The 15111-nt window shown below is 36.5% G+C and overlaps 1 protein-coding gene across 4 annotated transcripts in view; it reads right to left on the bottom strand.

Annotated features, from left to right (window-relative positions):
* The window catches only part of PPFIA2 (PTPRF interacting protein alpha 2), a gene marked incomplete at its 5' end in the record, with an annotated part of 484274 nt that overhangs the window by 192671 nt on the left and 276492 nt on the right, over positions 1-15111 (bottom strand). For all 4 annotated transcript variants that reach the window (XM_082256724.1, XM_082256723.1, XM_082256722.1 and 1 more), the window contains one exon: positions 5457-5531. In XM_082256724.1, the coding sequence (XP_082112850.1) occupies positions 5457-5531 (75 nt within the window). The remainder of the gene's footprint in view (positions 1-5456; positions 5532-15111) is intronic.

Below are 15111 nucleotides of genomic sequence, written 5' to 3'. Positions count from 1 at the left end.
GCAGGTGGATTGTCTAATTACCTTCTTGCCTCCATACTTTATTCATCTCTATATAATATAATGAATATTTTTACAATTTGGTCTATAGAGGTTTTCAAACCTTGGACCTGTCATACCATTTTTCTGGCACATTATTTTGCAAAGGTTTTAGATGCACACACCAGAGGATACAACTACAGTGAATGTTTGGTAAATGTATTGTTTTTGTATATAACCCTAGTAGTGGCTTTAGTTAAGTTAACTACCAGTGATGGGAATAACGCCGTTTTAAGTAAACAGCGTTACTAACGGCCTTATTTTTTTCAGTAACGAGTAATTAATTACTTTTTCCCTCCGCGGTAATGCCATTCCTGTTACTAATGCAGCATTACTGTAATTACAATTCATTGACCACCACTAGACATCTACCACCACTAGAGGGTAGTACAGTAGACTAGTACAAACTACTAACTTCTCTATGATTGATGATCTGCTGATGTCACCCTGCCACTGTCCGCTCCTCACGGCACTGACTCTGAGAGACTCCTCTCTGTGACTGAGGCCTGAGCAGTCCTGGTCCTGGAGTTAAGTACAGCACTTCTGCTCTGCAGCCAGCAGGTACTGTAATACCACCACCACGCAGCAGCCAGCAATACCACTCAAGAGTTAGACAGTCACAGGAGGTACCCCACCAGTGCCACACCCCCACCTCAGTCAGGTACCAGTGTACCACCACACAGCCAGCCGGTACCACTCAGCAAATAGTACTGCCATGCAGGTACCACTCAGCAGCAAATACCAATCAGGTACCAGTGTACCACGCAGCAGGCTCAGTACCACTCAGCAAATACCCACTAAGGTACCACTCAGGAAATACCCACTAAGGTACTACTCAGCAAATACCACTCGGTACCACTCATCAAATACCACTCAGGTACCTACCACTGCCAGTGTACCATGCAGCTGGTACAACTCAGCAAATACCACTCAGGTACCAGTGCCACTCAGCAAATAACACTCAGGTACCACTCAGCAAATACCACCAGGTACCAGTGTACCACACAGGTACCAGTACCACTCAGCAAATACCACACAGGTACTGCTCAGCAAATACCAGTCAGGTACCAGTGCCACTCAGCAAATACCACTCAGGTACCAGTGTACCACGCAGTCGGTATCACGCAGATACCACTCAGCAAATTCAACGCAGGTACCACTCAGCAAATACCACTCAGGTTCTACTCAGGAATCAGGATTCACCACAGTACAGTACAGAGATAGTAGACAGTGCATAGGATAACAAGGGCAAGGATATAAAAACGCTCTTATGGAAGCATCTTCATCATCTTCAGCACCTTAATTGAACCATTATTACTATTATTACAAGTCCTTTGAGAGATTTTTTTGTGTTACTGCTGTTCAGTTCACACACATGCACAGACACAGTCACACACACCGACGATGATTAGGAGTCAGAGCGATGGCAAATCCAATGAGTTCAAAGGTAGTTTTTGCAAACTGGAAGGTGAAAGGCAAGAATGTTTATGTAACGTGCAACTTATGCACAGGAAATAAGAGTCTCTCCCCGTCGGTGGCAAGTACCGTATTTTTCGGACTATAAGGCGCACTGAAAATCCTAAAATTTGATCAAAAACCGGCAGTGCGCCTTATAATCCGGTGCGCCTTATATATGAAAATAGTTTGAAATTTACCGTTAACTGGATGGTTTGAAAAAAGGGGTGCAACCACTGGACATACTGTAAGTGTCAATCATTCCTTCAAGGCGAAACTGCCAATCACGTGGGAAAACTGGATGATGGAAGGAGAGCACTCCTTCACGAAGACCGGGAGGCAACGCAGGGCCAGCTATGCCACTATGTGCCAGTGGATAGTGGATGCCTGGCATAAAGTATCCGCCAGAACTGTCATCCGAGGGTTCGCAATGAGCACCTGCCAGTAAACCTCGTGCGGAACAACGTTCCAAAAAAAAAAAAAAAGTGCGCCTTATAATCCGGTGTGCCTTATATATGAAAATAGTTTGAAAATTTACAATTAACTGATACTGCGCCTTATAATCCGGTGCGCCTTATAGTCGCGAAAATACGGTAATTCAAATTTAATGAAGCACTTCACATCGTCTCATGCCACCACAAAACTAGTGAAGTATTTGGCTCCATCCATCTTCCCATCAATATTAACCATCTTCCCTGTCCCTGCTGAAGAAAAGAAGGCCCAAACCATGATGCTGCCACCACCATGTTTGACAGTGGGGATGGTGTGTTCAGGCACACGCGCGGGGGGGTCCGTGAGCGAGCTGGAGCCATGACTGTGGACTGTAATTTGATGGATTCTATCATACGTATCTGATATGCTGGCTTAAAACTTATGTTTGTGAGTATATATATTTTTATCTGATATTAATAAAGCTCTATTGAGGATAATGCGCTAGGCCAGTGCGCCCTCTTTTTGTTTTTGTTTGTAGCTAGTGATTTGAATAGTGTTTTTTTGCATTTTTTCATTAAAAAATAATAATAAAAATATACAGTGCAATTAAAAATATGTAACTGATATAAAACAGGTAATAAATTGTTTTATTACCTGTTTGTTTACATATATATCAGTTTTATATTTTTTATTTTCACTACAAAGAGTGTATATTTTTATTATTATTGTTTATTTTTGGTACATTGTTCAGTATAAAATACTTGAAGTAGGCTACACAGTATATCTACCAGTTGTGAAGTTTTGTGATGGTTTTATATTTTTATTTTGTATAACAAAGAGTTTATTCATTATTTTTTATTTACTTATTGTTGGTACAGTTCTAAAAAGTATAATTTATTTTGAGACTTGTTTGTTGGCCAGTTGTGGTCTCAGGTCTGTGCAAATAAATATAAACATTTCTAAACCATCTATTGTGTTTTATTGTTCCACTATAGTAATGATTATATTTACAATAATATATTTGATAGGTGTCTCATTGTCTCACAGCAACATTAAAATAGTGTAGATTACTGTACAATGTTTTATAATAACAATTGCTTCTATTTAGTGTTCATTTCATTCATTTAACATATTTAATATTGGGGGCATCCAAGTTATTTGACATATTTGAATATTTTTTTTAACGCAATAGTTACTTTCCCAGGTAATTAGTTACTTTTTTACTCATGTAACTCAGTTACTTTTTGTGAGAAGTAACCAGTAACTATAACTAATTACTTTTTTTAAGTTGCATGCCCAACACTGTTAACTATATACACTATTCCATACATAATGTTGTAGGGAAAAAAAAAAAAAAAAACATCCTTTCAAATGAACTGTTTTAATAATATATCGATTTGCCAATGTAAAAGACAATGTCTGTAGATGTAAAAGGAATATAGAATTAATCCTGAATAATAAATTGAGGTGTTTAAGATGCAGGCAAGAAGGCTTAATCCACATGGTAAATGTCAATCCCCCTCTCTTTCCTTTAGGGATCATTCACAATACAGCCTCTTCCCAGAATTTACTAAAAAAAACTCAGAAAGTAGCTGTCTATGGGTCTTCTATAGCTTCTCCTGCCAGTGTATTTCTGCATGCAAAATGCAGTGTAAACCAGCCATTATAATTACAAAAGTAATTATAGTTACTTAATTACAGTAAAACTAGAGCTTTTAGTACTGCATATTATTATTAGTACTCTAATTGTTACAGTCACCTCAAAAAAAAAATCAATCAACTGCATTATAAAGACTGAAAAAAAAATAAAAAAATACAAGCTATTTATATTTCATCTTAATGTTAAAGTGATATTAAAGGCAGTTTAAAAAAAAAAATAATAAACATGTTATACTCACCTGCTCACCTTGGGTCCCTCACTGGCACTCCTGGCCCCTCCCTCCTGTTGAATGCCCCCAAAGCAAGCAGCTTGCTATGGGGGCACCTGAGCAGACACGCTACCGATCCACTGCTCTGTGTGTCCATTCACACGTGGACTGCAGCTTAGCCCCACACCTGCTCCTTCCTTATTGGCTCACTGGCTATGATTGACAGTAGTGGGAACCAATGGCCGCCACTGCTGTCTCAGCTAATGAGAAGGAAGAGACCTGGGATAGCCACTGCTCTCGCTCTCATGCACACTGCTGGATCAAGATGGGGCTATGGTAAGTATTGAGGGGGGCTGCTGCACACAGAAGGTTTTTTTTTTTTTTTACCTTGAGTCTTTACAACCAATTTAAGCCTTTGTCTGCCCAGTTTTTCATTGTTATTTAAAGCCCCTGTTTCTTCAGTCATCACTAAAATTTTTAATCCTTTAAGATCATTTTTAGTTTCTTTACTACTGATCAATGTACAAAACTAGAAATGCTAAAAACTGAATTAAGGCAGCATTAAAATAGGTATATATATATATATATATATATATATATATATATATATATATATATATATATATATATAGTATATATATATATATATATATATATATATATATATATATATATATATATATATATATATATATACCTATTTTAATGCTGCCTTAATTCAGTTTTTAGCTTTTCTAGTTTTGTACATTGATCAGTAGTAAAGAAATTTACTGAATTAAGGCAGCATTAAAATAGGTATATGTATAGTATATATATAGTATATATATATACAGTGTATATATATATATATATATATACACACACATACAGTATGTACATGTTTTTTTTTTTTCTTTACAAAAAAAAAGGTGGTGTTTAGTGATTACTTGGAAAAACTCCAGATAATAGAATTTCTTCTGTCTGATGCAAAGAAAAGCCTATCAAGACAGGCTGTTTTTCTGCTTGTGTGTTTCAACACAGTTTAACATTTATTTGTTTCTTTAGGACTAACACTAATAACAGATTTAAACCAAGATTTCTTAGAATATTTAGAACTACAAACAAAGTTACTCCAGAATCTGATCTAGGTGTATAAATTCACCAAGTAGACCAAATTATTTTATTAGTTAACATCAATAAAAAAAAGGATCATTTGAAGTTATAGGTATTTATATCCTTTTATTGTGTGTAGAACCTGAAATAACTTTTAGTGAAATAATTTTAAAATAGGATCTTGAGCAGTAAGCTGTTCCCGTGTGTGTGTTTCTGTTAATGTAATGATAGAAATGGGAGACAAAGACAGTTTTTCACGTCAAACTGTACGCGAAGCAGGATGGTTTATGTTGACTGACAAGTGAGAATTACCTCTGCTCATATAGATGGCGATGGATGAACAGTAGAACTATTACCTGGCTTTACAGCTACTTTCCTTGTGGTATAAACTAAATAGGAAGGAATCTCAAGGAAGAGCACTCTCTGACAATAGGTTCCAATACATTAAGTTTAGTGATCTGCAGAAAGTGTAATTCATCTATCTGCTGCTGGTTTCCAAATACGTGATGTAGAACCTAAAGATTCAAACAACATGCTATGACTTAAAGCGAGATAAAGTATTTTATATTTTACCTCCTGGTTGGCAACAGCTAGCTCTTCTTCCAGTGCAGAGACTCTTTCCAAAGAAACCCTCAGCCGTTCCCTTACCTAGAAGAAAAACCAAAATGTGCAGTAACATTTTTTTTCCTTGCTCTATTAAAAATACAACATGTTATAAATGTACATATATTTACCAAGGCAAAGACAGGAAACATTTTTGTAGTAATTTAAGGTTGTATGCAAAAAAAGTTTAAAATAAAAAAAGCCTGATGATTTAAGTCATTAAAAAGATCTCTGAAAAATAAATTATACCATTGCATTTGCATTTTTATCATTAAATAAATGTATAAAGGTCAGTATCCTTTAGAATATATAACATTTAGATATTAGTAAAAAAAAACAAAAAAACTAGCCAATCATAGCTTCCTAAACCTTATTTATACATTATAGGATTATTTGGAAGTCTTTATTCACATTTAAATGATCAAAATAATTGTTAAAAAAAACACAATGCCTAAATATATACTAATTAAACATGCCAAGAGATAAAATAAATTCTGTAGTTGTCATACAGTACAAAGGATATACGGGGAAAAAACAAGAGGCAGAGTTGGAAAATGTGCATTGCGGCACTTCTCCAACATTTCTTGTATTCCTTTTTTGCCCAAAAAACTAGGACAGACCAACTTGATTGCTACAGTAATCATTTTATCAAAATGTAATAATGAAATAAAGTAGAGCTTATCAAATCTGATCTACTCTTTCGCCAATATCCACTGTTGCCTGGAGACAGAAAATCTACTACTGGTATTGATCTTATACTGTTATCTATTACCATCTTTTGCGGTAGAAAAAAAAAAAAGAAAGGAGAAGAGAGCACAGAAACCACTTGTGTGTCTTTTGCCTTTAAAAAACAAAATATAGTTGTATAACAAAGAGCAGTCTAGGAACAATAATGATGAGTATTGCAAGAAGAGGGTATTTATCTGAAGATCCCACTACTCTTTTGATAAATACTCAACATTCTGCTGTAGCACTGAATCTTTGTCAACTGCACCTATAGTTGAGGCTCCGTCATGGAGAAAATATATAAAGGTAGCATAAAATAAGGGCCCCAAATTGATCATTGGTATGCTTTCAAGTTATTCTAACATTCCTAAAAGAAACATGGGGGCCACGATGGGTGGTCCCCTAGTTGACGTTTTGTATGCTGTTCTTTTTGTTTTGTTTCAATACTTTTTTGGCCACTGGCCTAGCATATTAAAGCCAGAGTAAAGTCAGACGTCTTTATCTGTTCTGGGTTAGTGACTCAATAAAATGAGGTAGGCGGGTCTGCATGACAATCAAGCAGATAGCTTTTTGGAACAATGAAGGTTAGCAAAGGCAGCCTCCATCTTTCAATCAGGAAAAGTTTTTTTAGGAAAAGTGTTCACATTTTTTACTGTGCATCTATGATAATACCTTTGATAAACCCATATTCTGTAAAATGTCAAATCTCCCTCCACTTTCTATCCAGATTTGGTAAGATGCTTGCCTTAGTCTTACTAGAAAGTTTAAAATCTTTCCATTTACAAGAGTTTAATTAGTGTTTTTCACCAGATTTCCCAAACTTTTACTGCTAATAATAAATATCTTTATTATTCACATAATTCTAATTGCGCACATTTATCAGAAGGAAATCGGTTATTCTGATATTTTTCACTAATTTACAAAAGTCAGAAAATTTGACTTTTAATGCGTTGACTTCCTAATAATTTCTTAAGTTTTCACTAACATTTTTATGGCTTATTTCTGAAAAAAATGATAATATACCTTCTGGACTTTTCATATTTATTTACTAAAAATCTGACCCCCAAAGACTGAAAAGGCTGAAATTAAACAAAATAACTTTGCCTGATTTTAAAGGCTTTTTATGTATAGGCTTATAAATCTCATTGGGGTTGATTTACTAAAACTGGAGTGTGCAAAATCTGGTGCAGCTGTACATGATAGCCAATGAGCTTCTAACTTCAGCTTGTTCAAATAAGCTTTGACAAAAAACCTGGAAGCTGATTGGTAGAACTAAAGGCAAAACATTATTTTTTTGGGATAGGGTAAGGTAGAGTTATAACCTTTGTCGGTTTTATTTATTTATTTGTGTTTGCTATCTGTGTTCCATTGAGGATATTTCCCTGTCAAATAGCCAATATAGGAAGTAAATCCTTTTAGAGTGAGGAATCCTTGGTTGTCACCGGAAGTCTGCCCCATTGAAACATTTTCCCTTCATGTCTTATCTTGTGACAACCCAATTTTGTACAAATAAATAGAGGATGAATCTCCCTAATGGGGGCACAGACAGCAATAAAACTTGACAGGTATTCTAATCCCTTTCGACTCCATCCAAAATTAAAAAAAAAAAGTTTTTACTTTAGTTATACTTTAAGCCTAATGATATAGAACCTCATTATAAACAAAACTAGTGATACTTTAATGAGTGATACAGTGATGTAAAGTAAATAAATGACTGAAATATAAAATAAACTAGGAAAAATTATATTGTGAGTTCACTGTATCTATTACTGAAAATTTGCCCAAAGATGGAACAGCAATTTAATGTTTTAAAATGTTTAATTAAGTACTTATATTTGAATTTATATCTGGAATAATTCCATAACTGTTACATGGGAGTTTATTTACTAAAGTTAGGGAAGGCAAAATTAGTCACTATTCTGCAGATAAACCAATCAGCTTCCAGGTTTTATTGCTAAAGCTTAATTAAACAAGCTGATGTTAGAAGCTGATTGGTTTCTCTGCAGAATTGTGACTAATTTTGCCCGCTCTAGCTTTAGTAAATAAACCCCCCAAAAAAACACGTAAACTTAGCACATCTAGAATTTTTACATGTAAATATTTTTCTTTGTACTTTGTTTTACAAAGTACGGACTTCAATTACTATGGTGAAAAGGGCAATTTTTGATCATTACCTACAATGCTCTGTTGATAAAATTTTTCTTTATTAACTGAGCTGCACGTTATGCATTTTGGAAGATAATCATGTCTGTTTTCTTATCCTTAAGTAGTGTATTTTCAACCTTTGTTTGCATCACTTCTAAATGATCTAAAAAAACAAAATGCCATCTTAAAAATCTTGACCTAGCAGCTAAATTGGGAGAACAAAAGGGCAGTGACAATCATAGACTATCTCAAAGAAAGACAGGAATAAGCTATTCAGAACTTTAGATGAAGCTACAATACACATGTAATAACCTTTCAAGGGCATCCGATTATTTGTTTGAAACTGTCTATAGAAGCTAATAGACTTCCCTATGACCTAAAAGTCTAATCAACTTGCTTTTTTTTTGTATTATTATAATAAAGATTACCATGCATTGCACACAGAACCAAGTTAGAAAAAAAATATAGATTTTCTTTAAAAGTAAATACTAAGAATATTTTATTCTTTACAATTAATATTTATTTTTTATTCAGACACCACTTGTATTCAAGATCAAAACATAATATTGCTTAAACATCACAAAACTTAGACTTCTGAGCAAGGCAAAAAACAAAACACATATATATATATATATTTATATACATACAGTGGGTACGGAAAGTATTCAGACCCCCTTAAATTTTTCACTCTTTGTTATATTGCAGCCATTTGCTAAAATCATTTAAGTTCATTCTTCTTCCTCATGAATGTACACATAGCACCCCATACTGACAGAAAAACACAGAATTGTTGACATTGTTGCAGATTTATTAAAAAAGAAAAACTGAAATATCACATGGTCCTAAGTATTCAGACCCTTTGCTGTGACACTCATATATTTAACTCAGGTGCTTTCCATTTCTTCTGATCATCCTTGAGATGGTTCTACACCTTCATTTGAGTCCAGCTGTGTTTGATTATACTGATTGGACTTGATTAGGAAAGCCACACACCTGTCTATATAAGACCTTCCAGATAACAATGCATGTCAGAGCAAATGAGAATCATGAGGTCAAAGGAACTGCCTGAAGAGCTCAGAGACAGAATTGTGGCAAGGCACAGATCTGGCCAAGGTTACAAAAAGATTTCTGCTGCACTAAGGGTTCCTAAGAGCACAGTGGCCTCCATAATCCTCAAATGGAAGATGTTTGGGATAAACAGAACCCTTCCTAGAGCTGGCCGTCCGGCCAAACTGAGCTATCGGGGGAGAAGAGCCTTGGTGAGAGAGGTAAAGAAGAACCCAAAGATCACTGTGGCTGAGCTCCAGAGATGCAGTCAGGAAATGGGAGAAAGTTGTAGAAAGTCAACCATCACTGCAGCCCTCCACCAGTCGGGGCTTTATGGCAGAGTGGCCCGACGGAAGCCTCTCCTCAGTGTAAGACACATGAAAGCCCGCATGGAGTTTGCTAAAAAACACCTGAAGGACTCCAAGATGGTGAGAAATAAGATTCTCTGGTCTGATGAGACCAAAATAGAACTTTTTGGCCTTAATTCTAAGCGGTATGTGTGGAGAAAACCAGGCACTGCTCATCACCTGTCCAATACAGTCCCAACAGTGAAGCATGGTGGTGGCAGCATCATGCTGTGGGGGTGTTTTTCAGCTGCAGGGACAGGACGACTGGTTGCAATCGAGGGAAAGATGAATGCGGCCAAGTACAGGGATATCCTGGACAAAAACCTTCTCCAGAGTGCTCTGGACCTCAGACTGGGCCGAAGGTTTACCTTCCAACAAGACAATGACCCTAAGCACACAGCTAAAATAACGAAGGAGTGGCTTCACAACAACTCCGTGACTGTTCTTGAATGGCCCAGCCAGAGCCCTGACTTTAACCCAATTGAGCATCTCTGGAGAGACCTAAAAATGGCTGTCCACCAACGTTTACCATCCAACCTGACAGAACTGGAGAGGATCTGCAAGGAGGAATGGCAGAGGATCCCCAAATCCAGGTGTGAAAGACTTGTTGCATCTTTCCCAAAAAGACTCCTGGCTGTATTAGATCAAAAGGGGGCTTCTACTAAATACTGAGCAAAGGGTCTGAATACTTAGGACCATGTGATATTTCAGTTTTTCTTTTTTAATAAATCTGCAACAATGTCAACAATTCTGTGTTTTTCTGTCAGTATGGGGTGCTATGTGTATATTCATGAGGAAGAAGAATGAACTTAAATGATTTTAGCAAATGGCTGCAATATAACAAAGAGTGAAAAATTTAAGGGGGTCTGAATACTTTCCGTACCCACTGTATATACATAGCTTGATGAGATCATCCCCCTAATATATATATCTGATAATTACTCTGTATGGTTAATGGCTTCAAAAACACCAGGAAAAAATCAAGCACGTTTTATGGCTTCCCAATTCACCAGATCACTCCTAGGGCTGTGATGTGCAATGTGCAGTTGTCAATAGGCAGATTAACTCTTAGCTGGTCTGAAAACAGTAAACTCAAATTTGATTGGGTGGTATTTATTGCACCTCTTTTGCACATTCCTGGACTATGTATTCAAAAATGTATAGTATCCAAAGTTTACCCCATGGAACACATTGCTAAACTTGCTGAGCAGTTGGTTGCCAAAGAAATGTAATAGCCAATTACTCTGTAACTGGTAGGGTGTGTCAAGTGACTACTATGTTTCTTAAGGACATACATGATTAGGGGAAGGATTGATGCTGACAGACTATCTACTATCACATACACTGCTGTTGATCAGTCACACACACACAATACCACCCTACCCTCCTTCAGATTTACACACCCGAAAAAAAATTCACATAATTAACCCCTGCTACTATAGTCATACATATTTCAAGCATAATTGTGATTCAGGTTAGGTTTCCATTTGTTTTTGTTGTATCATCATCTAAGCAACAGTCATCCAGATAGGATTATCCATGAAGGTAGAAAGTTTCAATTAAAGCATTTAACTGCATGTAAATTTGGGAACCACAAACATATTTTAAATTTACAGGACCAGGAGTAAGAGTGGTAACTTAGTAATTTAAAGAAGCTCTAATGGGCACAAAATAGCAATGATTTTTCTCTATCATATCAGTTGTATATATGATATCTACATGGTCTAAAACCCATGCTGCATTTCTTGATGTTTAGAGCTTATCATAGATGGTCTGTTTTTTTTTTTATCTTTCAAACAGTGGGTTGAAAAAAAAAAAAACTGACCTTATTCCCCCATCCACACATTCAAGGCAGATGGCGGAATCCTCCAGCTGTTTCATTGTATTCTGATAGTAGGGAGACAGTGGGCAGCTTAAGGAACATAAAATATATTAATAGATAAGGGACATTTCCAAAAAAATTAAAATGATCATGGACCATATTGTACATTGCCAGAAAATTTAAGAGATTGTTAAAATACAATGGTTGACCTCAATTATATATATATATATATATATATATATATATATATATATATATATATATATATATATATATATATATATATATTAAAAGGTTATTTATAACTGTAAAAAGAAGTCTAATGTCTAATATAATTTCCAGTATAATGGGAGATGATCTATTGACCCAAAATATGTGAGCATATCATCATACTACCTTCTAAAGCATAAATTATGCTTTCATTTGTCAACATAGATTACATTCTGGAGATGGTTTTAGATTTAGTTAGGGATAACCAATTTGATCTCCAGAAGAAAGCAATAAACCACTGTGCAGCAGAAAAGGGCTGTAAGGGATTTCAATGAGAGTGTTGTGTTAACAGGGTAGTACAATAATGCATTACACATAGGTTGAGAAGTAGATGTTTTACAGATGTTATTGATTAGTTCTTGAACTGAACATAGCATTTCACTTGAACTTCTAGGAAATGTAGGTTGCCCTGACGGGGGAGTATTGGAAACTGAATCCCTTAATTTCATAATTCAACATTGCTCAGGTAGTGGGGCTTTCTTCTGAATCTGAGAAAATATGGGTAAACAAAATCTCCTGTTCCAAAGGACTAAGCTCTTTTTTTGAGAGCACCAATACCAACAATGGAAGCTGGAGTTATCCAATGTAGAGGGGGTGCAACATTTCCAAGAAAGGTTTGCAAAGGGGAGCAAGTGGAATTTACATTGCCAAATGGGCATTATAATAAGATATTTATTTCAGGGCAGCTAGGGAATATATGACATACACTCCATTGTTCAAACTTAACCCATGGAATGCTCTAGGCCTGGGTATCCCCTTAAAATAGTTAAAATAGTCAGGAATAGGAAAAGACAAGAATCACAACTTTGCCTAAAATCTGATTTATACCTAAGTGCATACTTTGGGGAAAATCTGTGAGCCAATCAGACAAGCAGGAAATTACATTTCTGGGGAAGTCCTGTACACCAACTGTGTACAGAAGGCCTGCAGGTTGCCATATTACATTGACATTTATAGAGAATTAGAGTGGTTGTTACCCTAAAAAAAAAAAGCTCCTGTTCCTTTAAAGCATTATCAGTAGCATTGTCCTTTGTCCCTTTTTTAAATCTAAAATACCTGGTTGATCCTGCCAGTTCCTGTGTCCCCCCTCTGTGTGCTGACCGTGGTAATGATGGCTGCTGCTGAGCCCTGACCACAGTGGTCAGCCTGCGTGCCTCTGTCATTCACAGTGTTCTCAGTGTCTCTTCCTCTCCCCCTCCCTCCTTGCCTGCCAGCTCCAGTCTGTGTCTGCAGAGCCAATTTCCTCTGAGCCCCTTCCCTCTCCTCCTGCCTCTATTGCAATGCATTACATAACACAACACCTTATATCTTCTCTGTTTTAGCAAGATACTTGCTGCGGTATGTTAGTTTTATTAAAATTATAATCCTAAATACTTTTTTGCACAACTCCTCTGTGTGGTCACATGATCTGCCTCTGCTGGCTGGCATCACTGGGGAATCTCAGTCCCTCCCACTGCTGCTCTTAGATTGAGGAAGCAAAGCAGAGGGAGATCATGTGACTGCACAGAGGAGTTGAAAAAAAGGTATTTATGATTATAATTTAAAAGAAACACACACACTGCACTTTATATCTTGCAAAAACAGAGATGATACAAGTGTGTTATGTGACTTTACAGCCTCTTTAAAGCACTGCAGATTGAAAAGGAAAGGTCATTTTAATAACATTTAATTACAATATGGCTTATGTAGCATATGTAGCAATTGTATATGCTATATTATTTTTTATTATTTGCTATATTTTTAAAGTGGAGTTAAGGACTCCTCTTCCAAATCTATGCAACTGAAGTTTGCATTCTGTGCAATACTTATCTGTAAGCTGATAAACCAATTATGGACCTTGTCTTTTTAGCAAGAATCAAAAAGGTAATCATAAACATAATACAACTTGCTATTATTTAAAAAAATAGTTAAAATATTTAGTAAGAAATTTGTCCCTGAGAGTCTTTGGAAACAAACTGATATCAGTTAATGATATCCAGGGGTAAGCATTTTTTAAGTCTATCAAAAGGTATAGATACAGAATTGGTTCAAAGTCTCGTTATTTTTGGGGAAAAAAAGCTAGCTGTGCATTTAGGCAGGGGTGGTCCGGCCTACCAGAGAGCAGAGGATCACACTTGCACACCTGTCACACTAGCAGCCAGGAACCAGTGGACTTTAAGGGAGAAGAGCTTCAAGTGTGAACCCTTCCCTTTATTATTCTTTAGGACTTTTGTTGGGATAGGTAAGCCCTGTGTGGCAGAGATCCTAAAGGCACACTCTGCCTCTTGCTCCCAGGCTCAGCTAGTTTCAAGCTTTTGCTTTTAAAATGAACCTGACACTTAATGGTCATTTTTTAAAGATGCCTGGGCTGTAAAAATGATTGCATGCATATTTTTTACCTTTCCAGCGGCCTCTTCAAAATTCACAGATGTGCTGCTCTGCAGCCACTGCAGGTATTTGCACACCTTTGGGTGTGTTGCATACCTGCTCTTCCAGCTAGACACTGTAATTCCTCCTGCCATCTACTATTTCTCTTTTTCCTGGAAGTGTGGAATACCTGCAGCAGCTAGGGAGCAGCAAAGCAGTGACGTTTGAAAAAACAGGCCACTTAAAGGTAACTATGAAATCTATTCTTTTTCAGCCCAGTATTCCTTTAAAAGTCATCCTATGACACCTTCAAGTTTTTGGTTGTGTCAGTACACTACTGATTTGCTTTTGTCAGCATGGAACTAATGGCGTCTCTGCAGATATGTTTAACGCTGTGTCTGTTTTGTTAATGCATAATTAGTGAACATTTAGTGGAGACAAGGACAGTGTTGATTGTGTACAGTGATTAGGTCCAGACTCTATTTGAACCATGACACTCTAAAACCACGCCAAATATGAAGAACTTCGTAGTTATGCCCAATTTTTGTGCACAGAAGCAAAAAATAGGTGTGGTAATACAACAGTGGGCAATTCCTGCTGTTCTGCAGTGGGCCCCAGTGTCCCAGTCTACCCCTGCATTCTGCATACTGCATGTATCAGTTTGGATAAGGAGAAAAAAAAAACCTTGCTTTTGATACTAAGCTAAGCATTTTCGCTAAGAGGTTTAGTACATAATGTTTTTCATTTGTATTGTAAGAATTAGTTCACAAGCTTCTTAAGTGGGATGTGAGAAATCCCTGATCATCCTGGATAGTAACGGAATGCAGGTGCAGTATAAGTGCATCGTAACAACAAGCAAACATAGTGCTCATTTTATTTGTGAACATAGAAATATAGATGAATCCATTTAACAGCAGTGCTA

This window comes from Pelophylax lessonae (genome assembly GCF_965119305.1).
Source record: "Pelophylax lessonae genome assembly, chromosome: 4".
In the NCBI taxonomy this organism is placed as follows: domain Eukaryota; kingdom Metazoa; phylum Chordata; class Amphibia; order Anura; family Ranidae; genus Pelophylax; species Pelophylax lessonae.
Note: the sequence above shows the minus strand (reverse complement) of the source record. Positions and strands in the feature narration are given on the sequence as shown.